Raw genomic sequence first — 27595 nt, 5'->3', positions numbered from 1 at the left:
AGGGGCTAAGTCTCAACACTATCACCACGACAGCTTGCGTTCAATACCTAGCCAGGGAGCTAACCCACATATGGCACAGCCGACCTTTCCTATCTCTCCTGCCTCTCCCCTTAGCAGCATATTTCAGTAAATCTGCCTGTTTTGCTCCCAACTGTCTCTGGTGAATCCTCTCAGCCCCTGCACCTCTCATTCCAGTTTGTCTATGCAAAAATTAATATAATCTTAAAAAAAAAAAGAATGTAGTATATCTTATAAAAAATGGTTTTACAATTACAGTCATAGATATAATGAGTTTTTGTGAACACACAAGCCCATTCATATAAACATTTCAACTAAAATGGAATATTTTATGATATGCTATGTTTAATCGTAGATTGTGAACTTTCTGCATTCAGTAAATATCTCCTATTGTGTAATTTTAATGTAATTAAAATGTAATTTAATTTTAGCATATACTATATAATTTAATTATATAATTTATATACTACATAATTTTGTTACATTGTGTGTGTGTGTGTGTGTGTGTGTATTAAGACCCCTGATGAGGAATAATTAGTCATTTGTGCATTATCTTTGTAGCTCTTTTCTAAACCTAATGTTCCTCAGTAAACTGAGGACCTGGAAGAAAAGATCAATATCATTCTTCCTTCTGCTTTAGTACGAAGAATTGTGTGTGTGTGTGTATATGCATGTATCTACCTATATATACATATGTATGTATAGAGTATGTTCATGTCATACATACAGGGGTTACTGAATAGACATTTATCACAAAATTTCAGTCAACAACAGACTGCATACCCAGTGGTGGCCCCAGTAGGCTACATTTAAGTGTGCAGTTGGCTATACCATTCAGGACACTCTATGACAGTCACACATGACAAAATCACCTGATGGCCCAAGTGCTACGTGACTACAAATGTTTGCTGAAGAAATAACTTAGACCGATGATAGGGATAGGATAGATGTTAAGCTTAATTCTGCCTAGGTTAGAGGAGAACATTGCCAGGTCAAAGATTCAGGTTTTATTCAACAGTGAGAAGTTACTGAGTTCTCTAAAGCCAAATGCTTTAGGAAGATTAATCTGAAGACTTTTTGCAGGGTGGTGGACTGGCAAAACAGCCTCAGAGTCGAGATTTGCTACTATCCAGGCTAAATAAGAAAGACCCTCATAAGGAAAGCCAACAGTGGAGTGGAGGTGCCAAGGGTGAGATGAAAGGAAACGAGCATATCTCTGCTTGGAAAAGGGCGAAAAATTAACTTTCCTCAATAGAACTTTCTCGTTGTTACACTTGAGATCACATCTTTGAAATGCATCTTCTGTCTGTGTTGGAAAGGTACTTTTTTCAGATCTCATAGGGGTGCTAACACAGACTTTTCTCCGTAGGGTTACGATAATTCAGAGAGCAGTGTTCGGAAAGCTTGTGTCTTCTGTCTGGTGGCTGTTCATGCAGTAATTGGTGATGAACTAAAACCACATCTCAGTCAGCTCACTGGCAGTAAAGTAAGTCATGTTGCTTTGTTCTAAAGATGGTGGGCATAGTAATTTAGTTCTTTGTGTGCATGAAAGAATAAATTTGTTATTTGGCTTTTAATAAGTTAGACTTTGAGTATCCAAATTATTCATCCTCACATTTACATTTTAGCTGTTTGTATTCTCTGGTCAGTAGACAGTAGTTTAGTAGAGTGGTTGGTAGGTTGCTATGAAAGAAATGCCTTCAGCTTCTGGTTATTCATTATAACCAGCTGACTTCTTTCCCACATCCAAACCCTTACCCATGACAGTTTAATTGGGAATAAACAGATTGTTGTTGTATATTCATGATATAGTCATGGATTACTTTAATATCTCCCCAAATATGGAATGCCTGAACATTTTTTTAAATTATTCTCTGTGAACTATGATAACCAAATACTTGTTCTCTTTCTACTCTTATGACCCAGATAAATCTACAGCTTTGATTTGGTATATGAAAATAAAATTGCTGGTTAGTCCTTAAGACTTAAATCAGTCTTGGCTTTTCTTATTTCTTTGATAACTGAAAACCTTGAAATTTGTTCTAAGGATAAATTATGCTTGTTGAATTATGACTTGTGAACCTGCGTGCAAGTGGTCCTCACCTTTTAAAGAGCATCCCAAAATTCTAATGATTGACAGTACTGTGTTCAAATTTACTTTAAAATAGCAAAAGGGCAGGATAGTGGAAAATAAATTCAGATACATACCTTGTGTCAAATACCTAAATTAGCTATAAATAGAGTAGTAATTCTTAACCTTTTCTGGATTACAGAACACTTACAGATTTAAGTAAACTTTCATTCCAAGAAAAAAATAAGTACATACAGAAAATTTTACACATAGTTACAAAGGATTCAGTGAGCCCCTCAACCTCAGGAATGCCAGGCTTAAAACTCTTGCAGCAAAGAACTAATGTTATTTGGGGGAAAAAAAAAAAAAAACTTTGAATTGTCTCCAGTGGGGAAAAAAAATCCCAACTTTTGTTAATAACTCAACTTGGGTCATAATAAGTGAGTTGTCTATAGAAGAATTAAAAGCCATCACTTTATCAGGATATTAGGCAGCCAGTAATAACTTGCATACAAAGACAGTGACTAGATGGGGAAAATATATTTGGAAATGACATTTGATGAAAAAGTAGAACACAACATTGTATATGCATTGATTAGACTTCATAGAAATAAGATCTCTGATAGTAAAAGCTGCAGAATGACATGACACTCACGTTAGGGGGACAGTGGCATAATTGTTTAAGATCTTGGGTCCTGGGCCCAGGTGCTTAATTTCCTCCCCTGCTCACTTCTTACCTACCCCTTAGACAGTGACTTACACATTCTGTTTCTCAGATGCCTCATCTATATAAAATGTGTATATGAGAAGAGATATATAAAGTGGTTAGCATATTGTATACCACATAGTGCTCAATACTGGTCATCTCCTTACTTTAAGTCTTGTATGTTATCACTACACCATTGTTTGAAAAGGCATCCGGGAATCTAACTAAGACTTAACAATTTTTTTGGTAATTTTTAATTATGATCAGAAACAAGCAATATACAATTCCTCGGTATAAAACCTTACCTCTTAAAGTTCACATATGTGTATGTAATATTTTAAATGAGCATCTTGCTATCATTTAGAGACACTCAAATGATAAATGTTTGTCTTGAATCTGCAGATGAAGCTACTGAATCTTTATATCAAACGTGCACAAACAGGTTCTGGAGGAGCAGATCCCACTACTGATGTTTCTGGACAAAGTTAGTGAAGTTAATCAAAGTAAACCAGGTCTCTCAAAGAAAGGACAGACAGACCACCCTCATCAATGAAAAGAAAATTTCAAATACATCATTTGGAACTTACCATTGTTTCCCAGTTTTAGTTTTTTGTTTTGTTTTGTTTTGTATTTTCTGTAACAGAGGGATATATCCTCAGTCTGCATGTAACTTTTATGATAGTTATTCCAAATTCAAGAAGAAGCAGTATTAACATCATTTGATCAATACAAAGTAATTTTTAATCTAATTCATCATTTCACATGTTTGTACTTCTTTGTCTTCCCATTAACCTTCGCCAGTGTTACGATTGTATAAATTTTTTTAAATGCTGGTTAAACAGGAATGCTTAAAGCTTTAAAAGTTTAACAGTCTAAAACTTTGTTTTGCTTTTATTCAAATGCAGAATATTTTTATTGCTATTTTGAGTTTTGTTCCGTATCATGTCCTATGCTAGAAATATTGAAATGATGTGAAACAAAGCAGGACTAATTTGAACTACAGCTGGACTCTGTTGATGTGATGGTGATACATGTCATTAGTTGCGACTTCTTTGGGGCGATCTGTAGTTTAAAACTAAGACCTCAAAGAGAAATGTTACAGAATCAGCCAGTTCTGTAAAACTGATACTGTTTGTTGGTTATTGACTTGCCATCTTTATTTAAAACCATGTCCCCTCTATGATCCCTTAAGAAAGCTGCACCAAATCATCTGCCTGTTTTTTTCTTGATGCTTTTTAAGATAGAAGGTTTCATTGCAGGGTTTTTTGGTTTGTTTATCTTTGTTGTGAATGATGCTTTTTTAATATTTATTAATATCAAATTCACTTATGAATAAACTTGATAATGGAAACAGACAAAAAAAAATCAAGTGCATGTGTGTCCTTGACCGTCTTCTGTTTCTCATTTAATAAACAAACTAATTATAAATGGTGGAACCTGGTTTCCTTTTACCATGAAATTGTCTTACTTGAAAATGTTGATCCTGATGAGAGAGAAGAGGGTGCCAAGGCTATTATCTTTGTATGATAGGCTCAAATTCTCTACCTCTTCAGGGCTAATACTTTTAACTGAGCTGCTGCCTATAGTGTCTTTTGGAAAACTACTTAAAAGGGTGATTTTCTGTTACTTTTTAACAATTTTTTTAATCACCTTTTGCTACACCTATTCTTTTCATGTGCAGCCAACTTTCATTAAGTAACCAGTTTTGGTGAAAGGCAAATTAGATAATTTGGAACCAGGATACTAATGATTTCTCATCTTGACATTTTTTTTAATCCTAACATAAAGTGAATTTGACTGGAAGCAATTTGCTGTTGTTACAGAGTTATCTGTACTTTCTTTGTTTAATTGAAAAAAATGTAGAAATGTATGTAAAGAATTTAAGACAAGAGTATGGAATGGATGGTTTGTCATAGGCTTTACCTTCCTTTGTTTCTGTTCTAGCAGCAGGAAAATAGTTTCTCTATATCCGCTCCCCTTTACCTGTAACAATTTTGTTTTCTACTGTTAATTACATTGTGTATTTATAGTTCTATGCTTACTGTTGTGCATATACTGGCAATAAAACTGTACATAACATTACTTGAAAAGTTAACAATGTATATCACTTGTGTTTCTGTCTCACTGTGTGCCGGGTCATATAACTGTTTTTTTTAAAAAATCTTTAGGTATTCTCATGAATTTTCTATCTGAGGAGAAAAGAGCACAAGTGGCAACCACAATCAAATGTATATAGCTCTACATGCATGTATATAATATATGAAAGGCATTTTAAACATTGAGCTCATCTCAGTAATGTTTTATGTTCCATTACCTTTGGTATGTTTAATTATCATTTGATTCCACATATTGATTAAAATTTTCTTATGTTGTAAGGGCCTGCTTTAACTACTGTTGACAAATAGAGTGCTTAAGCTGAATTAATAACTGTGCTTGAAAATTTAGATCAAGTACCTGGTATCTGAAAGTCAACACTCTAGAAAGGGATGGACTGAGTAAAAGAATAGTATAGTTTAATGTGACAAAGTGAAACTAATATATAAAAACATGAGAAAAATCATGTTTAAAGATTCTATAATTTCAGGGCCTCTCTGGTGGCGCTGGGTTGAGCACAGCGCTGAGAAGTTGTCCGCAGCCTCTGCAGCATGGGTTTGATTCCCGGCAGGCCAGGGAGATAGCCACCATGGTGCAGCAGACTGCTCCTCATCAGTGTATTTCAGTAGATCTGCCTGTTCTGCTACCCTCTCTGTCTCTGGTGAATCCTCCCACCCTCCCATGCCTCTGGCTTGTAACCCAGCTCTTGTATAAGTAAATAAAAAATCTTTTAAAAAATTCTATAATTTCAGTTGATAAGACTATAAGAAATTATTAACCATTCAGGGGTCTCCCCGGTGGCGCAGCGGTTGAGCGCTGGGTTGCGAAGCTGCCTGCAGCCTTTGCAGCACTGGTTCGATCCCCAGCTGCTCCCCGGCCACTGGAGGAAGGTCCCACATGGCATGCAGACCTCTCCTGCCGCCCGCTGCTCCCCTCAGCAGTGTACTTCGGTGCTCCTGCCTGCTCTGCTCCCCGCTCTGGCTCTGGTGAATTCTCTCACCCTCCCGCGCTTCTGACTGTACCCAGTGCTTGTATAAATAAATAATCTTTTTTTTTAAAAAAAAAAGAAATTATTAACTATTCAGATTGCTGTGTATGATAGACCCTTAATTTGTTCAGTCTAGAAACAGTTAGATGTTAGCTATTAAAGAATCATAACAAAAAGCTACTGTTTAAATTTTTTCTTCCCTCTTACCTCCTCCAAACTAATTATCAGTGTCATTCATTTACTGCACTGCCCAGAACTAATTAAAAGCTTGTAACTCCAGATTATAAGACAAGTTTCCTGTGAGTTTTCAAAATCTATAATAAACTTTTAACATTTTCAAGTAAGTTTAACTTAAGGTTTCAAATTTGAAATAAATTTACTGTGTTCATATTTTAGTCTTATGAAGTAGGTCAGAATAGCTTCACCAAGTTATATCTTACCATAAAAGACTAGAATCTTACCAGACCAGATCTATTGTAAATTAATGTATGTCTTATAAATATTAATTAGAATATCATTTATAGTAAATACAAATAAGGATTTATATATTAATCTACATCGGAAGTTCTTTTTAATTTTGGACATCTTTGCTTTCTGTATTTTTTATTTTTTTTACATTTTAAAAGGACAGGTTCATTAGGAAAAGGAAAGAGAAGCAACAGCTTGCACAGGCACAGGTGGGCAGAAAGAACTGCTGCTGCTGGTTTGCAACAGGAAAAGGTTTATGAAAAGAAACACCTGTATAGTCAGAGGTGGGCAAGTGATCTGCCACTTCCTGTATTTAGTTCACTTTTTAAAAATTTTTATTTTATATATTTTTACATCATTTTTCATTTTTACACAATGTATGCATTTTCATCTTGGTTATATAGTCCCCATAAAATTCCTACCACCCTTGTTTTGATCCTACTCCCTTCACCCACCCACCCCCGTAGTATAGCTCTGGTTTATAGTTACCTGTTAATTTTGATTTTGATTTTATTATAATTAGTCTTTTTCCTGATCCCTTTTTAGGTTTTCTAAGTTCCTGCTATGAGTGATCACAAAAATCTACAAATAGCTGACAAGACTCAACAAAAACAAAGTGAATAACCCAGACAAAAAATGGGCAGAAGAGCTATTTAGTTCATTTTATGGCAATTAATGGCACAGTTTTATAGGTATGCAAAAGAAATTTCTAGAATTTAGCTTTAAAAAAATTGAAAGCGATCCATTTCTATTGGAGGATATTTGGAAAATAATGAAAGCCTGTAAAAGAAAAAGTTCTGTGTCACTATTCATTACTGTGGTAATGAATTTGATTTACTACTAAAAACTGTAAGGAAACATTAAATTTTGTTAACCAGAGAATAACAACACTAGAATTGGTTAACATTTTGAATGCTTCTGTTCTCTTATGCATGTATTTAACAGTACATTTTGAATACATTAAATCCTTTCTTCTATAGGATGACTACTAGTGCCAGCAAGGTATTTCTTTATGTGTGTGCAGCATAACCCTAGGTTGTGGGTCTTCACTGAATATTCTTTTCATTCTTTTTTTTTCATTGATGTAATAATGGTTTACAACACTAAAGGTTTCAGGTGTACAGATTCTCACCTCCACAGCTATATATATGATACTTCACCCACCACCCAACTCCAGTTGGGTGACCTCCACTTGCTCCACCCTCTCCTGTTCTGGTAACCTTCTGGTAACCACCATTCTGTTGTCAGAATCTAAGGATTTGTTTCTATTTGTTCATTTACTTTCTATTCTACAAATGAGTGAAATCTTACAGTGTTTTTGTCTTTCTGACTTTGATTTCGCAATATAATCCCCTCAATGTCCACCCATGTTGTTGCAAGTAGAATGATTTCATCTTTTTTTTATAAGCGAGCAGTGTTCCATATCTGTGTGTGTCTTACATTTTCATCCAGTTGTCCATCATCATCATCAGGTACTTGGGTTGTTTCCATATTTTGGGAAAAAGACAGTGCAGTAAGTAGAGGTGTGCACATTATCTTTTTGAATTAGTGTTTTCATATTCTTCAAGTAATTACCCAGAAGTGAAATTGCTGCATCATGATAGTTCTATTTTTAATTTTTTGAGGACATTAAAGTGATATCAAAATATAAAAATGGGGGCCTCCCTGGTGGCGCAGGGGTTAAGATGAAACCTATGAAGAAATCCGCAGCCACTGCAGCACAAGTTCGATTCCCGGCTGGCCAGAGAGAAACCCACATGGTGGGACAGATCTCTCCTGTCTCGCCCGCTGCTCCCCTCAGCAGTGTACTTCGGTCCGTCTGCCTGTTCTATTCCCCACGCTGTCTCTGGTGAATCCTCTCACCCCCCTGTGCATCTCTGACCTGTACCCCAATTCTTGTATAAAAATAAATAAATGTTTAAAAAATATATAAAAATAATTAGAAATCTGTTCACCTGATTACTATGAATGACTATATGTAAAGATGTTCAGATAGATATGTGATGATGTATATGATGCTGTAGTATGCATGTATGTATTTATGTGTTTGTATATACATACTACACACAGAGTATATATAAAAACAATAGGCAAATTGAAGCAACTCTTTAAAAAGTAGAGGTGTTGAGATTTGCTCTCACTTGCGCGTGGGAATTGTGACCTTTCAGTCATTGCTTCCTCTCTTGTACTCACTCTTTGCTCACTTTATCCATAATACTAATTTCACTGATCTCTTGTTTTTCTAAATTTGGCACATAGACTCGGACCCACTTTGTCGAAACTCTGCCTCCCTTAAGGTTTATCCATAGGTAGATCTACCACCCTCTCCCTCTTGTCATCACCCTTGCCTTCTGCTATTGCATCAACCATTGGCATGTGGCCCACAGATTTCCTCACCTTCCCACGAGAGGTATGATGGCAGAGTGCTTCAGAGAATGGGTTACCAGTGAAACTGCTTAAGTACAAAATCACTCTCTTTATCCCTTGCAAGTAACACAATCTCTCAAAGCTTTTATTCCTCATCTCAGAACAGCATAATCAATAGCATTTGTCACCTAAGATTGGTGTGGGGACTAGATGAAATAATGCCTCTTAGGCACAGCCTGATGCTCCACAGATGGTACCTTTAGTGCTGTCGTCTTGGACAGCGGCAGTAGCCTTCCAAAGGTAGTAGTGAAAGAATATCCGATGGAGAGAGCTTTGGTTGGTGTACCTGTTCATCCACTTTGTGGGGAAAGAAATGGAGTCTGAGACTAGATTATATATTTTCTTCACTCATATTATGTAATAATTATGTGTAATATATTTTATACTATTAATATTGTGTATTTTATATAATGCACTTAATGTTATTTAGTGTTGAGTGATTCATAACTGTTGATAATCAATACACAAATGTAAATGTGTGTTAAATGTAATTCACTCATAGTACTCATACTCATGGGCAGTGGTGAACGGCCTGTCTCTCCCTGATGGGAAGATATGCTAGAAGATAGGCAGGGTTGTCAGGCATCCTGTATATACAGATATGTCCTGTATGTAATGATTTTTGTCATGTCCCATTAATTTGGCCAGAAAAAACTAAATGTCCTATATTCAGCTTTTTCTCAATACATTACAAAAATTCATCAGGTTAAGCCAGTTGAGTGTCTTGTATTTTTATTTGCTAAATATAGCAATCTAAAGATCAAAAACAATCAGGTCTGGGGTAGAGACATATCAAATGACATGGGAGTGAGCACTGAAGATCTTTGTATAGTACATTAACACCAGAGTTAAGCCATTTCAGAAAAGGCACCAAGAAACCAAGTCAACAAACTATCTCAGTCCATTGATGTCAGGCAGCCTCTGTCATGAGCAACTTTAGTGCTGCCACAAAAACAACATGAACAAAAACCATGGTGGCAGAGATGGAGGCTGCACGTGGGCTGCCTGCAAGGACTCTCATTTATCAGGGCTGACCTCATTACCACAGCACTGAATATCCACCTGTGCCATGCAGAGATCAATGCTTAGCAACCAGCACAGCACTATTTTTTCAGGAGATCAACCAGTCCTTGATGGCAATTTGACTACATTGAGCCTTTCCGTCCTGGGAGGGCCAGAAGTTTGTACTCAAAGAAATAAGCACATATAATGGGGAATTTACCTTCCTTGCTGGCAGAGCCCTGGCCAGCACCACTATCCAGGGTTTACAGTTGATTCACAAGCACAGGATCCTAAATAACATCAAATAAGAGAACCCATTTGATAGCAAGTAAGTGTAAGGGAGGGTCTGTGGTATGGGATAGCTGACTGGCATGTCACACCAGAACAGAATACACAACCTAAAAACATAGGGCCAGAGACAACATGAAAGTTACCGCCAATCAATTTTCTTTGAATTTGACATGTCTTTGTTGGAAGTTAGTTTCAAGAAAGTATTAATGTGGGGCCTCCCCAGTGGCGCAGTGGTTGAGCGCTGGATTGCGAAGCTGCCCGCAGCCTCTGCAGCGCCAATTTGATACCCGGCCACCAGGCGAGGGTCCCACATGGCGTGCAGACCTCTCCTGCCGCCCGCTGCTCCCCTCAGCAGTGTACTTCGGTCCTTCTGCCTGCTCTGCTCCCTGCTCTGGCTCTGGTGAATTCTCTCACCCTCCCACGCTTCTGACTGTACCCAGTGCTTGTATAAATAAATAAATAAATAAATAAATAAATAAATAAATAAATAAATAAATAAATCTTAAAAAAAAAAAAAAAAAAAAGAAAGAAAGTGAAAGAAAGTATTAATGTGTATACATACCTTATCAGTAATTGTATTACTCAGTATTTCTGGGAAATATTATGTCATCATCACCCAGGTTTAACTTGCCAAGTTATTAAATGGCTACACTGTTACTGAAAACTTGCTAACCTTGTCTAACAGAATTCTCCTTTAAGAATGTTTGAGAAGGGCCTCCCCGGTGGTGCAGCGGTTCAGCGCTGGGTTGTGAAGCTGCCCGCGGCCTCTGCGCCGCCGGTTCAATCCCCGGCTGCTCCCCGGCCACCGAAGGAGGGTCCCACATGGTGCGCAGACCTCTCCTGCCGCCCGCTGCTCCCCTCAGCAGTGTGCTTCGGTCCTTCTGCCTGCTCTGCTCCCTGTTCTGGCTCTGGTGAATTCTCTCACCCTCCCGTGCTTCTGACTGTACCCAGTGCATGTATAAACAAAACAAACAAACAAACAAATAAATAAATAAAAACATGCCTCTATAAAAAAAAATAAAAATAAAAAAAAAAAATGTTTGAGAAGCCAGAGTTCTTTTTTTCTGATTTCCTTGCTATGAAATGTGGGGGAAAATTTTTTTGACAAGTGCTCATAATCTAGTTTGTCTGAGGTTGTCCTTTAATGTCTGTGCTGAGCCCCACAGTTCTGGGACACTTAAGTACTGAGATTCTATTCTGCTATCCTTATGAAAGTCTCTTTCCAAGAAATTACCTCCACTCTAAAGAGATGTGTGGAAAATACCAGCACAGAATGGCTCCTTGTGAAACCCTGAGTTGAGAACAGTCAATCCTTGCTTGAAGATCCAACTGTGCAGGAGCTGAAGCTTCCATGGATTACTGAGAAACTGCAGCTTACACTTTGCTTTCTAGAAACACAATAGCTGTGTAAACTTTCGTTTTTTTTTTTTTTTTTTTAGATTTATTTATTTATTTATTTATACACGCAGTGGGTACAGTCAGAAGCGCAGGAGGGTGAGAGAATTCACCAGAGCCAGAGCGGGGAGCAAAGCAGGCAGAAGGACTGAAGTACACTGCTGAGGGGAGCAGCGGGTGCTGCAGGAGAGGTCTGAGTGCCATGTGGGACCCTCCTCCAGTGGCCGGGGAGCAGCCGGGGATCGAACCGGCGCCGCAGAGGCCGCGGGCAGCTTCGCAACCCAGCGCTCACCACTGCGCCACCGGGGAGGCCCTCATTTGTTTTTTAATGAAGTACAACAAAAAATAGTTGAGGATTCTTTAATACTAAAAATGTAACCCACTATGTCAATATTATCAACCATGCTCTGCCACACATTTATCTAAAGACATCTGCTTACTGTTCACCAGTTTTAACCACCACAACCTCATCACTGTTGTAAAACAATGTAGACTTGTTGATTGATAAAGTGCAGACTAAACAGGGAGTTGAGTTGATACAGCTCTAGGAAAAGTCAACATGTACTATTGTCCCTGCCAAATGAAGACAAACTGTTTCTGGAATTTGATTACTGGGACAAAGGAAAAAGCATCTGCCAGATCAGTAAAATGTACAACTACAGGCTGTATTGATTTGCTCCAGTAAAGAACCATCTGAAATAGTAGCTGAATTTAATCTGGTGACACCAGTGTCAGACTTCTGGCCTCTAGAACTTAAGAGAATATACTTGTATGAACTAAAAGACATGAAGTGGGAGCCAGGCTACCTTCAGTTATGAATACAATTTTTTAAAAACAGTAAGGAAAACATAGCAGAGAGAAATATTATAAGTTGTAAATTATACAATAATTATAATATAAAATGATACAGTTAAAACTAAAATCTCCATACATGTCATATCAATTTATGTAAATGGCCTAAGAAACTTACTAAAAGGAAAAAGAATATATGCAGATTGCTTCACACACAACTGCCTATGATTGACAAAAAAGAAAAAACAAAGGGCTAAAAATTAAAACAACAGGCAGAGGTAGTCAAGAAAATGCAGACTAAAGGAATATTGGGATTCTGATCCTAAAGTGACATAACTTTTGCACAAGATTACTTTAAAACCTTACTTATAATAGCAAAATATAGAAAGTAACTGATATGGGCCTCCCTGGTGGCGCAAGGTGTTAACCACAGCAATGTGAAGCTATCCGTAGCCTCTGCAGCATGAGTTAGATCCTGGCTGGCCAGGGAGCTACCCACATGGTGCAGCAGACCTCTCCTCTCTCACCCACTGCTCCCCTCCTCAGTGTGTTTAAATCAGTCTACCTATTCTGCTCCCCACTCTGTCTCTGGTGAATCCTTTCACCCTCCCACACCTCTGGCTTGTACCCCAGTTTTGGTATGCATACATAAATAAGTCTTTAAAAAAAAGAAAAAAAGAAAATAGCTGACATGCCTAACCATAGGAGACTAAAACCTGTGTAATAATCATGGCATGGAGTTCCAGGCAACAGTAAAATTTGGGGGCAATCTCTATGAACTGATGTGAGGTGACTTCCAGAACATACTGTTAAATAGGAAAAAAAAGCAAAGTGAAAAAGAATTATATGGTATGCTGCCTTTTCGTAAGGGAAAAAAAAGTGAAATAAGAGTCTATACACATATTAACTTATTTATGTAAAAAGTGAATGGGAATGAGGGGAGAAGCTAGAGGTGGAGGAAAGACTTCTCTAAATACATTTGTTCTATATCGATTTGGCTCTTCAGGTATGTGAACAGTTTAAAATTTCAAAGAATAAAATTTAAGTTAGCAGACACCAAAATTAAATATACACATATTCAGATAAACCTAGCTACATATCCAAGATAATATAATTCCACATACAGATAACACAAGCAACTTTAACACAACATTTTAACTAGCCAACGAAATGAAACTGCAAAATAGTGTTCATATTTATTTGGTTTATCAAATAATAATTTATCAATTGTTGATAGTGCCATTTTTATTTATTTATTTATTTATACAAGCACTGGGTAAGTCAGAAGCATGGGAGGGTGAGAGGATTCACCAGAGCCAGAGCGGGGAGCAGAACAGGCAGACTGACGAAATACACTGCTGAGGGGAGCAGCGGGCGCGGCAGGAGAGGTCTGTGCGCCATGTGGGACCCTCGCCGGCGGGCCAGAGATAGAACCGGCACTGTAGAGGCCGAGGGCAGCTTCGCAGCCCAGCGCTCAACCGCTGTGGATAGTGGCATTTTTTAAATTACAGTATTACAGGATAGAATAAACGATAAAATATATAGATTTGGAGGAGACAGGCTTTTTAAAAAATTTAATATTGCATATTGTTTCAGGTGTGCATCATTACAAATCAACATGTGTATATTCTACATTAAGTTCACTAAAAACCCAGGTCTGTCCTTCACATACAATTGACCCCTTTAACCTAATTTACCGGACTTCCCATTTTCCCCCTCCCTTCTGACAACCACTAAATGTTCTTATAGTCTAAAAGTTTATTTTTGTTTTATTCATTTCATTTGTTTGTTTGGCTTTTCTATGTACCACATGTGAATGAAATCATAGGATGTTTGTCTTTCACAGTCTGACATTTCACTAACAATGGTACATCCATACTATGAAATATTATTCAGCAAGAAAAATGACTTCTCAATACAGAAAAAGACATAGAAGAACCTTAAATATATATATATATATATATATATATATATATATTTAAGGAGTCATTTTAAAAGTAGCAATATGCTATAAGTTTCCATTTCTATAACATTGTGGAAAATCCAAAACTATAGAGATAGCAAAAAGATTGGTGGTTGGGGGGAAGGAGAGAGGGATGAATTGGTGGAGCAGAGGCATTTTTATGTCAGTGAAGCTATTCTCTGTGATACTGTAATTGTGGATACATGAAATTATGCATCTGCCAAAATCCACAGAATTGTAAAACAAGACAGCTCTTCCTAGGGAAAGGAACCACTTAAAGAATTACTCCCAAGGACTGTATCCCAGAAACCACATCTGCTGGAGGCCCCCACAATATGGTGGACTTCAATGCTTTAAAGCAATGAGACTCTGGAGAGCAGGTAAATGTATTTTATATGTGGAAAAATGTGAAACATTAGTGGCCAGAGAGTGAATTTTGGAAGTTTTAAATAATGACCCCAAATTACTTAATTTTTCCTCCATCAAAATGATTCTGTTACTACTTAACTAATAGAATACACAACAAAGATTATGTTAGGTTCTGGTTCCAGGCCTTAAGTGTTAAAGAACACACATATATTCGATACTTACTAAAGATGGCAAGGCAGGCTTTAGTCAGGATCATACAGGAGGTAGGAGCCACTGCAGTGGGATTGTGCAAAGTGAGAGAGATGGGTTCAACTCTGAATACAGCCTGGGTGAGTAGGAATTTAGCCACAAAAGGAGCAGAGAGTTAGATGTTAGTGGATCGACAATTACTAAGAGGAAGCAGCAAGGGTAAGAGGGATTCTGGCTAAACCTACCTGGACAGAATTTCTGTTGAAAGCAAGGGAGGGTGATCTGACATCACCGGGGGAGGGTTGAGGCTTGGGAACCTATCAGACATGAAGAAGAGGGTTAACACTAAGGTCCCAGCAGCAGGTTGTGCTGGGGAGCCTGACTAGTTTGTTCAAAGCAAAGAACCTTTGTCTTAAGAAACCAGCGGTTTCTATTTCCTGTTTTGGGGGACGCCTGCTTTCAAAACCCGCTGCCACGCTGTGCAAATCAAGACCACACAGACAGGCCATGTATAGACATTGCAGCAGCCTCAGCTCAGGTGCGAGACGAGTCAGCAACAAACATGCGCAAGGGAAGTCCTTGAGATGACTTTAGTCCCAGTTCCCATGACTGCACCACACGAGAGACCCTAAGTGAGAATCGCCTGGGGTGATAAGCTCGCTAATTAGTTCACTAGCTAAGCCTAGTGAGCTCCCAGGGCCACGAGCGGTAACAACACGAATGGCCGCCGAAAGTGCGACTGCACCCCAACTTTATTTTATTTTAAAGATTTATTTATTTATACAAGCACTGGGTACAGTCAGAAGCGCGGGAGGGTGAGAGAATTCACCAGAGCCAGAGCAGGGAGCAGAACAGGCAGAAGGACCGAAGTACACTGCTGAGGGGAGCAGCGGGCGGCAGGAGAGGTCTGCGCGCCATGTAGGACCCTCCTCCGGTGGCCGGGGAGCAGCCGGGGATCGAACCTGCACTGCAGAGGCTGCGGGCAGCTTCGCAACCCAGCGCTCAACCGCTGCGCCACCGGGGAGGCCCTGCACCCCAACTTTAACTCTCCATACAGCTTCAGGCAATCGGCAATTCGGGCGAGACTCCTGAGCCCTTTCTGGGGAGACTCCTGAGCCCTTTCTGGGGAGACTCCTGAGCCCTTTCTGGGGAGACTCTTGAGCCCTTTCTGGGGAACTGTGATTGGCTCACGCCAGTCGGGATCTTCTGCTCAATGGGCGTTTCTGTCCCCAGAAAGGGCGCGGGCCTATTGGCCGAAACGCGCACCCGTCCTCACCTCCGTAGTGTGGGTAAAAACTGGAGACGACCCGAGGAGCCAGCGCCCCCGGAAGTGACGTTTGGAGCCGCTTCCTCGAGTGCGGCCCAATGAATTCTCTCCTGGGCCGCAAATTCAGCCCTTGAGTCCGCCCGAGAGGAAAAGCGCTGTGATTGGTTGTTGAGTCCGGGGGCACAGGGCTTCACGGGAGCCAGGCCCGAGCTGTCGTCACTAGTGTGGGCCGGCCCGTCTGTCAGCCCCGCCCCGGGTGGGCGGGGCCTCTTCCCCCCCCCCCTCGGCACCGCCTCTTCCTGGGCGCGCGCGCGGGGCGTCTCCGGGCCGCAGGGGCTGGGACCCAGGCGCGTGGGCGGGGCCGCCCCGCCAGACCCGGACGGCTTCTCGGCCGCCCAGCGCCGCAGCGCCCCGGAGCGCAGGGCCGCGCGGGGCGGGCCGGGCGGGGGGCGAGCGCGGGGGCGGGGCTAGGGCGGGGCCGGCGGAGGCGGAAGCGGCGAGCGCGCTCCGGCCGGAGCCAGATAGAAGCAGCGTCCGGGCCCGCGGAGCGGCGTCGGCGGGGTTGGCCGGGGCGGCGGGGCGTTAGCGCCGGGGCGGGCGGGCCGAGGGCCGGGGGTCGAGGCCGGGGAGCGGGTGACGGGCGGGCTCGACCCCGCGCGGTCGTCGGGGCGGGCTGAGCTCCCGCCCCCGCGCAGTCCCGGGGAGGATGCGGCCGGGGGCCCGGGGCGGGGCGGGCGGCGGCGGCGGCGGCAGCGCTAGCGGCGCGGAGGGTGGGCGGCGGCGGCGGCATGAGGCGCGGGGCCGGCGCCGGCGGGAGGGACGTGCTGCCGGCGGCCCGGCCGCTCCCGCTGCAGCTGCTCGCCGGGCTCGCCGTGCCCTGCCCGCGGGGCCCCGGCCGCTCCCGTCCCGGCCGTCGCCCGGGCCGCCGCTGGTGACCACTCGCCGCGCCGCCGGAGGCTTCACCCGCGCCCTCCCCCAGGACGCGCCCGCGGAGCGCCGGCCCCTGCGCCCCGCTCGCGGAGGCCGCGCTGCGCGCCGGGCGGCGGCGAGGCCGGAAGATGGCCTGGGTGCTCAAGATGGACGAGGTGATCGAGTCCGGGCTGGTGCACGACTTCGACGCCAGCCTCTCGGGCATCGGGCAGGAGCTGGGCGCCGGCGCCTACAGCATGAGGTACGGGGCGCCCGGGCGGGCGGGCGGGCGGGCGGGAGGGCGCCCCCGGGCCCTGGGGCGCGACGTGCGGGACCCTGGGCCTCTGCCAGGCGCGGCTGCGCCCGGCGGTGCCCTGGCCGCGGGGTCGGGGCCCTGCCGCGTGGCGCCCGGGGCCTGGGCGCCCGCAGAGCCCCGCAGGGCGCTGCCCGCCGTGGGGGCCGGCGGGCGAGCGCGGCCCGGCTGCCCGCGGCCCGGGACGAGCTCCGGCGGGCTTTATTTTCGCACGCCCGGCTGGTGGGGTAGCTTGAGTTGATGGGGGAAGGGGCTGCCTTTCCTTGCAGGAGATTTACATGCCACTTTCCTGCTGGAATACACCGCAGAAAATGGCAGGACTTGGGCTGGGAAAATACTCTCCAGGGTTTTGATACCAGTTTGAAGTCTGTTGTCCTACTAAAATGTAGGACTTTTGCAGGTTGCAATTTTTAAGCACTGGATATTGTAGTAGTAATTAATATCTTAGGTGAAAGCCGCACGGGGTGGGGTGGGGGGAAGCATGTTAACTTAGTTGTGCTTTTTGATTATCTCAAAGTGAAATTTTTCGTTTGGGGAACTCCCCTCGCAGGCTGTTACCTTTTGAAGACGGTTTTAGAATGCAGTAATGGCACCACAAACAATAGTTTGTTCAGTCTCTGCTGACTGTACCGGCAGCCTTCATTTTGTTAATTTTGAGAGGTTGAAACAACTGAGCTTACTTAGTCTCTGGTCCTTATTGTGAAGAATACTGTTTTTAAACAATCAGTTTGGCACACTTTATCTTTTAGCATATTTGTTGAAATACAGCTTATGTCCTTTAAGTTCACTCAATTAGTGTAAAAATTTGATGATTTGGCAGCTTTTCGTTAATGCGAGTTGAGATTTTTCCAAAATATGTTCTTTAAAGTAATGCTGATGTCTTTGAAGTGCTTTCCAGTTTTCCAGTAGCTTTCATTCATCTCACTGCAGCTGGGGGTGGGAGGTGCCAGATGCAGGGTGCCAGACAGGGAGCTTAAATGTCCTGGAAAAGACATGGGTCAGAGCAGGCCTGAAATGGTAGGGAGAGCTGCTCTCTGAAATAATATAGCATTTAAACAATAATAATAATACAGTGGGAATGGAAGAACTCTGAGAAAGGGATGTTTGAGTTTGGAAGCACCTGGAGGAAAGCCTCTTATGAGCTGCTGACCCTGATTGGTGTCTTTGCCTCTCCCAGTACTTGGCATTTCTCTCTCTGCAGTTGTGCAATTCGAGGTCTCTAGATGAGGTGGCTTGTTTTCTAGAACAACTGTCTCAGTTGTTGAGGACATTGAGCTACTGACATTCATAGCATGGCCCCAGATGGGAGTTTTAGAGGCAGTGATTCCCTCGTGGAAACATGGGCCTCTAGTGCCTCACTCCTTGAGACCTTAGACTTGCAGTCAGGATACATTAGGGCTTGTGAGGCAAACGCAGTGTCTTTTCATTTGCTTCTCAGTTCTGTTATGGTACCATGAGAGTTTGCTGCTTTTTCCATCATTTGGTGGTGATCTTTCTGACTAGGAGGAAAATCAGTTGGAAATGTTGTATGTATTTTTTTCTTGTTGTTTGTATCTACTTTTCCTCCAGAGTCTTGCTGAACTTAATAGTTCAAGTAATTTGCAGGATCTCAGATTTCTATATCAACAATTTCTTTAATGATAGATTTGTATCTTCCTGTGTAATCCTTACATTTCATTTTCTTGCCTTAGTGTGCTGGTTAGAACTTCACTGAATTGTTTAGAACTAAAAACTTGAATCCTTATTTATACAGATTTTGGAGAATGCTTCAATGTTTCATAAATAGAATGTCCTTGTTCCTAGATGAGATTGGACCTCAATTTTCTATTTGTGTACACCTGTCGTTTTTTAAAGCTGTCAAAGCTATATGAGTTCAAGTGAGTTAGATAGCTTCCTCTTCATGGGCTAAAATTTTTTTATGAGATGACTTGTTTCTTCAAAGTTCTGTAAAGCGTACCTGGAATACAGCTTGGATTTGGTGATTTTTATATTAGCAGATGTGATTACATGTTATTTAATGGACATGGGAATATTTTGATTCTATATGTTAGTTATGGTAATTTTTATTTTCATAGAAAGTATCTACTTTAACTTAGATACTTCCAGAAAAATCACTACAGTGTTTGTGCTTATTCCCTTTTCCTTCCTTGTCCTACTTTATCATGTCTTTCTTTATTTCAGAAATTTGTTTTTATATCTTTAGGTTTTTTTCGAAGTTTCCAAATTTGGGGTTTTTCCTATTAAATTTTCTTTTATATAGTTATTTTCTTACTCCTTTTGTTGCTTACTCTTATGTCCCAACTTACTGAGGTGGATGCCTTCTTAGTTTCTGATTTTTGATAGATCTTTCTAATAGAGGTGTGTCTAATAGATGTATATTTATCTGTAAGTGCCATTAGTCTTACAAGTTTTGAAGTCTTCACCTTTGTTTTCATTCAGTTTGAATTATTTTCTTGCATATTATAGTTCTTTATATATTCTAAATAGTTTTGGGTTTATATGTATGTATTTACTACACACTTTCTGCTACTCCCTGACTTGTCTTTCTGTTCTTTTTATGGAAGTTACCGATGTTGATGTGGTCAATTTGACCAGTCTTTTCTTTATAGTTAGTCTTTCCCTACTCTGAAGGTATTAAGATATTCTTGTAGGCTTCTCTAAGAGATTTATTACTTTACACCAAAGTTTAGTCTGTCTAGAGTTGATTTTCTTTCGTTTTTGGTACATGAGGTTATGAGGCTAATTGTGGTTTTTCCAATATAAATAGCAAGTATGTCAGAGAATCGCCTATTGAAAAGATAATTTGATTCTCACCTCTACATATAATGCCATTCTGTTTCCAGAGTCTGTCCTCTCCATGGGTTCTTGGGGAGTACCCAGCTAAATCATGGCTTGTTGTCATCTTGGATTTGGTTTGTTAATACTCAATTTAGAATTTTTGCATCTATATTTATGGCTGAAATGAGCTTTTCATTTCTTTTCTAATTCTGTTCATACCTGGTTTTAACTTCATAATTACATTAATCTCAAAATGAGTTAGGAAGTATTTCCTCTGCTACTGCTTTTCTAAAGAGTTTGTATAGGAGCAGTCCATTGAAAGTTTGGTAGAACTTGCCTATAAGCCATCCTAGACTAGGCATTTTCTTTTGGGGAGGGAATGATTTTTAACGACAGTATCTATCTCTGTAGGGTTTTTTTTTTTGAAAGTTCTTTTTTTATTTTGAAAGATTTATTTATTTTTTTATACAAGACCTGGGGTGTAGGCCAGAGGCACGGGTGGGTGAGAGCATTCACCAGAAACAGAGCAGGGAGCAGAACAGACAGAAGACCAAAGTACACTGCTGAGGGGAACAGCGGGCGTGACAGGAGAGGTCTGACACGCCATGTGGCAATCTCCCTGGCCGGCCAGGAATCGAACCTGCACTGCAGAGGCTGCGGACAGCTTCACAGCGCTGCGCTCAACTCTCGCTGTACCACTGGGAAGGCCCCTGTGGAGTTATTTTGAAAAACTTTTTATATTTTAAAGGAAGTCTTGATAAATTAGTTTTGTAGGAAATTGTTCCTCTTATCCATATTTTAGGCATGAAGTTAAGTACAAGTTTCATCTTTTTAGATTTTATATCATTAATTGTATCTTTTATTCATATTTCTATGCCTCGAGAAATTGATCAGAAATAGAGGGTACAAATATTTATGTTTTTAGAGCATATTAGACCATTTCTCTTGTCTGCCCTTAATCTTTGTGACTATGAGGAGTTCCATATTTTCAGGACAGTCTTTTCCTTCTGCACTCTGACCCACAGAAAGGATCCCACCCCACCCCTCTGCCTCCTGGATATCTGCCATCAGAAAATCCCCGATAAATGGTCAGTGTTATTGGTCGAGCTGTATCTCTCTCAAAAGATGTGTTAACGTCCGAACCCTCAGTACCTCAGAATGTGACCTTGGAAAAACAGTTCTTTACAGATGGAATCAAGTTAGATGAGGTCATCAGGGTAGACACTAATTGAGTATTACTGATGTCCTGTTAGAGGGGGAATTTGGGCACAGGAACAGACATGCATAGAGGGAGGAGTATGTCAAGACACACAGGGAGAACCTGGCCGTGTGATTGATTCTCTCACGGCCCTCAGAAGGATGCAACCCTGCTGACACCTTTATTTTGGATTTCTGGCCTCCAGACTGAGACAGTAAATTACTGTGCTTTAAGCCATTCAGCTTTTGGTGCTTTGTTACAGCAGCCCTAGGAAGCATAGCCCGTTTCGTGTCTCAGTGATATCTTTACCTTGTGCTTTGGGAAACCTGGTTCTGAGTTGACCCTTCCCCCTGAAGCCTTCCTAAGTCATGGAACTGCACCAGAGGTGTGGGGAGGGATCCCCCTCATTACTCTTCTCCCTTATTCCTCCCCTGCAAGACCTCCCCAATTTTGCATTTTATGTCACCGAATATTACCTCTTATCCAGTTATTACAGTCATCCACTGATTCCTTGGTCTTACTCCTTTTTTCACTGTTAGGTCCTGATTCATTGTCTGACACTAACACTGTCTAGTCACTGTTTAACACTGCTACTTGGCAATTTCAGGAGGTATTTAAATGGGCCTTTAAATATTTCTGTTCCTTGATTGCAGTGGTATCTTCACTTGGTCTGTGGTTGTACATTAGACCTTGACTTTACCCATCATTCTCCCCACTTGCAATCTAAATGCAGAGTTGCAGCTCTGACTACCACTTCCTGCCCTTTCCCTCACTACTACTTTTGCCATCATTTTACCCATCTCCAGTCAGTGGTCCTAGTCTCTGTCCCTCACCCTTGTGAATCTCTCTTTTCTTCTCCAGTCAGTTTAATTTTCTGTGGTCAGTCATAATAATTCCTTCCTTGCATATACTCTCGTCTCAAGTTATCTAAACAACTGAATGTGTCTCTGGAAAAACATTGATTTGTTCTCACTTCAAGTGGATGACAGCTCTAGATGCATCTTCCTGCTGGTGGGTAGTTTCACTGTAGTGTTCCCTTCCATCCCCTCCCCAACTCTTCTAGAAGCCATAATGACTCCTCACACCCATTAACTCCTCCTCCCTATTTCAGCCTATTTTCAACTGCTGGCCTTACTTGGTATCTTATTGAGAATATTGAACATTCACAGGCTTGTTTCTCCTGATATATTTAGATGTAAACCTTTCCTTTACCTTGCTTTAGTTATTTGGGATTCTTGAATTACTAAATAGGTATTTTTTTTTTTTTTAATCAGCTTTCAATTTGCTTAGCTTTTTTCTAAAATACTACCTCTGTCCCTTTCTGTTCTGTCCTGGGACGTGAGAGTAAGACCTTTTTGTCCTGTTTTCTACATTTTCCATCATTTCACTTTGTGTGCTGCCTTCTGGATAACTTTTTATCTACATTCCAGGTCCCTTATTTATTCTTCATTTCTGTCTTGAGTTGCTATTAAATGTGAATTCTCAATGTTAGTAATTTTATTTCCCAGTTCTAGAAGTTTTGTTTGTTCCTTTTCGGTTTTATTGTCCTTAAATTTTCCTGTTCTTGGCCTCCCTGGTGAAGCAAGGGGTTAAAACACAACCTATGAAGCGGTCTGCAACCTTTGCAGCACAAGTTCGATGCCCGGCTGGCCAGGGAGCAACCCACATGGTGCAGCAGACCTCTTTGATCTCACCTGCTGCTCCCCTTGTTATAGGACAGGGAGAGGGGCAGCCCAAACCCCGCAAACCTGCCTATTCTACATGGGTTCTGCCATCCGCCGCATCAACACAAAACATAGGAGACTTTAATGGGAAGGAACTTTAATAAAACTAGGAAACAATACAGGTAAGGCAAAGAGTTTAGTTTCTAAATGAAGCATCCAGAGTTACCCGTCCCCTTGTGGGTAAAAGTCCATCCAAATGGGATTGGCCCAGAACAAGGCCCCAAAGCCTGCCACAAGTCTAAAGCATCTTCCAGTGGGGACCCACAGAAAAGGGTCACAAACAACTGGACAAGCCCCGAAGGAAAAGAGCAAAATCAACATCAAGATAAAAGCTGCCATTGTCACCTCTCCACGGGTCTCACCCACATCTGTGTCACCCAGTCCACGACCAAAAGACAAGCGCAGTTTCTTCACGTGTCTCTAGGCTCCATGCGCCTCCTCCAGGTCTCCTTGCTCCATCCTGCTCCTTCCTCCTTCTCTTCTTCAGCTTCTCCTCTTCCTGCTCAGCTCCACCCTCCCTTGGGTGGGGCAGGGAACCTGGAACTTCCCCCTTTCCTGGGGACCACCCTGTTACACCCTCAGCAGTGTATTTCAGTCAGTCTGCCTGTTCTGCTCCCCACTCTTTCGCTGGTGAATCCTCTCACCCCCCGCACTCTGGCCTGTACCCCAGCTCTTGTATGCATAAATAAATAAATATTTAAAAAAAAATTTTTTCCTGTTCTTTGCAGATCTTTTCAGGCTTGTCTTTATTTCCTTAAACAGAGTACACATAATTTTATAGTATGGATCTAATAATTCTAGCTTCTAAAGTCTTTGGGATATCAGTCTGTTTCAGTGAAGACAGTAGAAGCCATTTACATGTTTCAAACTGAGAAGGATTTAGTGAAGTACTTGATTGTAAAGGAGCAAAAAGTGTTGGGGACGGGGGTCTGATACTTGGTTACTCCTGTGCAGGCTACTAGAAGCTTCACCACTGCCCTGAAATTTCCTGCATTTGTAGACTCTGCCCTTTCCTTTTGCCTTTTAACTTCCCACAGTGCTTCCCCTTACAGCAAGCCTAAAAGACAGATTCCAGTTGGCAAAAGTCTTGTATATGTAGTTTTCAGGCCTCTAACCCTCTGCAACAGAGGCAGAAAAGAGCTGAATACCAACAGACAGAGTCTGGAACTGGGATATGCCATCTGTTATTTTTGCTGTTGGTTCTTCCTCCTAGAGCCTTGTTTGTCGTCGTGTGCCTGGTTATTTTTGGGTGCTGGCATTTTGGTACTCATTGGAATAATTTGAAGCGTAAGGCTTTGCATTTGTTGTCAGGTTCCTGGAGAGCTACCTGTCTGGGAGTACAAAAATGACCAAGTATTAAAACTTTCTTATAGTTCAACCTTGTAGAAATTATGATCTTAAATTATCTGGAGACCTAGTTTTCTGCTTTAATAATTATTAACGCTGCAATTGGTTCATTGACTCAGCATATTGAGCTCCTTTGTGCTAGGAACTGGGGTTAGTCAGTGAAGAGAAGGAAATTTAAGAGATGGTTGTACACTTATGGGGAATACAAATTTTTAAGTCGTGTATACAGTCAGAAAATGACAAGCTTTGTGAATAAATAGGACAGGAAAAGAGAAATTATGATTATGGGTGGAAGATTGCAGTTGTCATCACAGAGATGGTGATATTTGAATGAAATGAGCTAATAGGACCTCCGACAGGCGTGTAGTGACAGTGCAAAGGCCCTAAAAGGGGGCGCTGAAGACTGATGGGGCCATGGTTTTAGAGTAAACATGAAGCTTATGCTCTCAACAATCTGGTCAGACCAGACCTAGCAGGGAAAAAAAAATTTTTGTAAAGTAACATTTTAATCAAATGTGTCTTTGTGATTAGGTGGTGCCAGTGTGACCTGTTGTTGGCAACAGTAATAGTTCTGCCTTTCAAAAAGGCAGCTAAGCTCACTTGCTCTTTTTTCAATAGAAATAATACAGAGTTTAAACTTTCTGCAAAGGTTTTTGAAATACTTTTTTAAAGTATGATTTTAAATGCAATCTCTTTTATCAGTAGCCTAGACTTTATTTACTGTTAAATTTTTGTTCTTATTTCTGTTCTTATTTTTGTTATTTTATCTGCCTAATTGTAGCCATCACACTCTCCCCACACCCACACTTAGAGATATGGGTTGTTAATACTGTCTTTTAGGTAAACCCAGATAAGTATGAATAGTTCCTTTATTTTACACATCATTTCTGATTTTATACTTTAAAAGAAACTACCCCTAAATGTTTTTATATTCTCTTAAGTATTCAAACCCAAAATATTTGTTCCATGTACTTTTAATATTTTTAAACCCATAGTGAGGTAAATGTTGATTTTTTTTTTTTTTTTGCTTTTCAGTGATGTCTTGGCATTGCCTATTTTCAAGCAGGAAGATTCCAGCCTTCCATTGGATGGTGAAACAAAACACCCACCCTTTCAGTATGTGATGTGTGCTGCAACCTCACCAGCAGTAAAACTGCATGATGAAACACTCACTTACTTGAACCAAGGTTAGTATGACTCTTTCGCACGTTGATGTAAGAATTTATGAAAACCCAAAATGTTACAGCATTGCAGCCTAGATTACTGGTAATAATTTAATATTTCATTCTTTTTCTTAAATGGTACAACTTCAGTTAACAAAAATTGCACTGTGAGCCAACTGCCTAATAGTTTGCGGAAAGTGACTTGCACACAGGGACTGTGGAACGAGATTTATTACAGGGTTTTTCAGACAAAAATCCAGAGGAGGAACAAGTAGGAAAGGATGTCAGTTATTTTTAGGAACAGTGTTTTCAATGTGAAACTTGAGAGTGAATCAAAAGTCCAGCCAGTAAAGAACCTGGGCCTCAGGCTTGAAGCAGGTTTGTGCTGAAAATAGACATAAGCTGCACCAAGATGGAGTCTATGGTGAAAGTATACATGTCATGTCAGATTTTATATACTCATATCCTGATGCTTTGAGACTTACATTTTGGTGATATTAAAGAGAGACTGGAAAATTGAGATGTGGGGGTAAATTTACTTTTGAAAGGTTTAAGGAATTGTTGAGGTACTCTCCGCATTTTGCACACAGGCCAAAATAAAATACCAATGTAAAAGAAGTACTTAGTTATGCAAATTAATTTTTTGGCATGTTGAATTCTTTTTTCTAAAAATAAATTGAACATTTTTAATATAGAGTACCTGTGCCATTATACATCCCACCAAGGTTAACTGTGGTTAATTAATATTGTAGTTATATTTCCTAGTGTGTTACATATTTTTTAACTAAATTATATACCTACTGTTGTATATTGTGTTTTTTTTTTTTTGGTCATTAAATCTTTAATCCTGTGCATTTTTTAGTCACACTTATACTCTGAAATGTAGAAGAGTAAGTTATCTCTAACTTTTCCTTTGATATGTATATATTTAGAATTTATGAGGTTTTATTTCAGGTAATTATCTATAGTATCTGGGACAATTCCCTAACTTTGTTTTTAATATCAGTTTAGTATTAGGCTTTTAGTTAGTTGCAACTTAAGTTTCAAGTTTGAAAGACCCTTAAGAGTTTATTTGGTAATCTGTTTTAGACATAAAAATATCAGAAGATACAAGGCAGAGACAAGGATAGTAACAGTAACTTTATTACTAATGACAAAAAAGGAAATAATCTGTCTTTACTTGGGGAATAATCGTTGAATGAGTTCTGTTATATACATACCATAGGTTGCGCGCACTCTTATTTAAAGGAATGTGTTGGATATGTCTGTTGACTTGGGGAAATAGTCATTATTTACCATTATTAAACCAGATAAAGATACATCATGATAAAAGTTGTGATCCAGTGTCTGCAGTGATGACGTCTTAGACTGATACTCACTGAGCTTACTGTATGCAGTAATATAACTAAGTACTTTTAATGCATTAGCTTTATGGTTCTCTTAAGAGAAATAACTGAACTGAGAGCAGTTGATAAACTTGCTCAATGTCAGTTTGATCAAGCTTACATTCTTAAAATTTGTTGAAAAATACACAGTATTGTGCATAAGCCTCAAATGTATACAGCTCAGTAGCTTTTACATATTCTGTTCCCTTGAAACGATTATATATGACCAATATTTCCAGCACCCCAGGGGAGCCTCCCCCATCCCTGCATGACTCCAGCATTTATCACTATTATAAGTGCAGGGGGTTTTCTTGTATTTGACTATGCTCACTGCCGTATTAATGAGGAGTATTTTCTGGCTTAGAATAGTGTGAATTTCTTTAATTTTTCCCCATCTTTTAAGAGAAAAGAGACAAGTGAACTACATGCGTGTGTGTATATATATTTAATAAAAATGTGTTTGAGTAATCATTAAAATGCATTAGAGTAATCATAAAGGAGTTCTACTTCCATGTACCTTTCAAAAGGAAATTACAATTCTATAATCTTAATATACATGCTATCAAATATACATACAGTGTGTCTAAGTCTTTTACAGACTTAGCTCCTAACATTGATTACTGTCAAGATTTTTGGTGATTCTGAACTGAACATTTTTCATGAATCTCCTTAAATTGATTTCAAGTTTTTTACTGTTACTTTTCTAAGGAGAGGATCCATGGTGCTATCCAGATACAG

The 27595-nt window shown here is 40.7% G+C and overlaps 2 protein-coding genes and 1 long non-coding RNA gene across 14 annotated transcripts in view; 2 read left to right on the top strand and 1 right to left on the bottom strand.

Moving 5' to 3' along the window:
* The window catches only part of CLASP2 (cytoplasmic linker associated protein 2), a 149847-nt gene extending 144752 nt beyond the window's left edge, over positions 1–5095 (top strand). For 7 of the 10 annotated variants that reach the window (XM_037526026.2, XM_037526085.2, XM_054693018.1 and 4 more), the window contains 2 exons: positions 1388–1504; positions 3198–5095. In XM_037526026.2, coding sequence (XP_037381923.1) covers positions 1388–1504; positions 3198–3284 — 204 coding nt within the window. In that variant the 3' untranslated portion in view covers positions 3285–5095. The remainder of the gene's footprint in view (positions 1–1387; positions 1505–3197) is intronic. The other 3 variants (XM_037526056.2, XM_037526047.2, XM_054693031.1) reach the window with 1 other exon arrangement.
* Positions 5096–13704: 8609 nt separating this feature from the next.
* LOC129146505 (uncharacterized) lies at positions 13705–16177 on the bottom strand. Of its 2 annotated transcripts, XR_008553346.1 has the most exons (4): positions 16050–16177; positions 15019–15090; positions 14807–14909; positions 13705–13733 (listed from the first exon to the last, which is right to left on the bottom strand). It is a non-coding gene; the product is annotated as an uncharacterized LOC129146505 (long non-coding RNA). The 2 variants fall into 2 exon arrangements; XR_008553345.1 differs by having other exon boundaries at positions 14807–15090.
* Positions 16178–17025: 848 nt separating this feature from the next.
* The window catches only part of UBP1 (upstream binding protein 1), a 44941-nt gene continuing 34371 nt past the window's right edge, over positions 17026–27595 (top strand). The window contains exons 1-2 of one of the 2 annotated variants that reach the window (XM_037525869.2): positions 17026–17211; positions 25345–25496. In XM_037525869.2, coding sequence (XP_037381766.1) covers positions 17099–17211; positions 25345–25496 — 265 coding nt within the window. In that variant the 5' untranslated portion in view covers positions 17026–17098. The remainder of the gene's footprint in view (positions 17212–25344; positions 25497–27595) is intronic. The other variant, XM_037525887.2, reaches the window with a different exon arrangement.

This window comes from Talpa occidentalis, unplaced genomic scaffold, assembly GCF_014898055.3.
Source record: "Talpa occidentalis isolate TD23 unplaced genomic scaffold, MPIMG_talOcc4v2.1 talOcc4.10, whole genome shotgun sequence".
NCBI classification, from domain to species: Eukaryota; Metazoa; Chordata; class Mammalia; order Eulipotyphla; family Talpidae; genus Talpa; species Talpa occidentalis.
The sequence above is the reverse complement of the archived record's forward strand: the minus strand, read 5'-3'. Positions and strand labels throughout refer to the sequence as shown.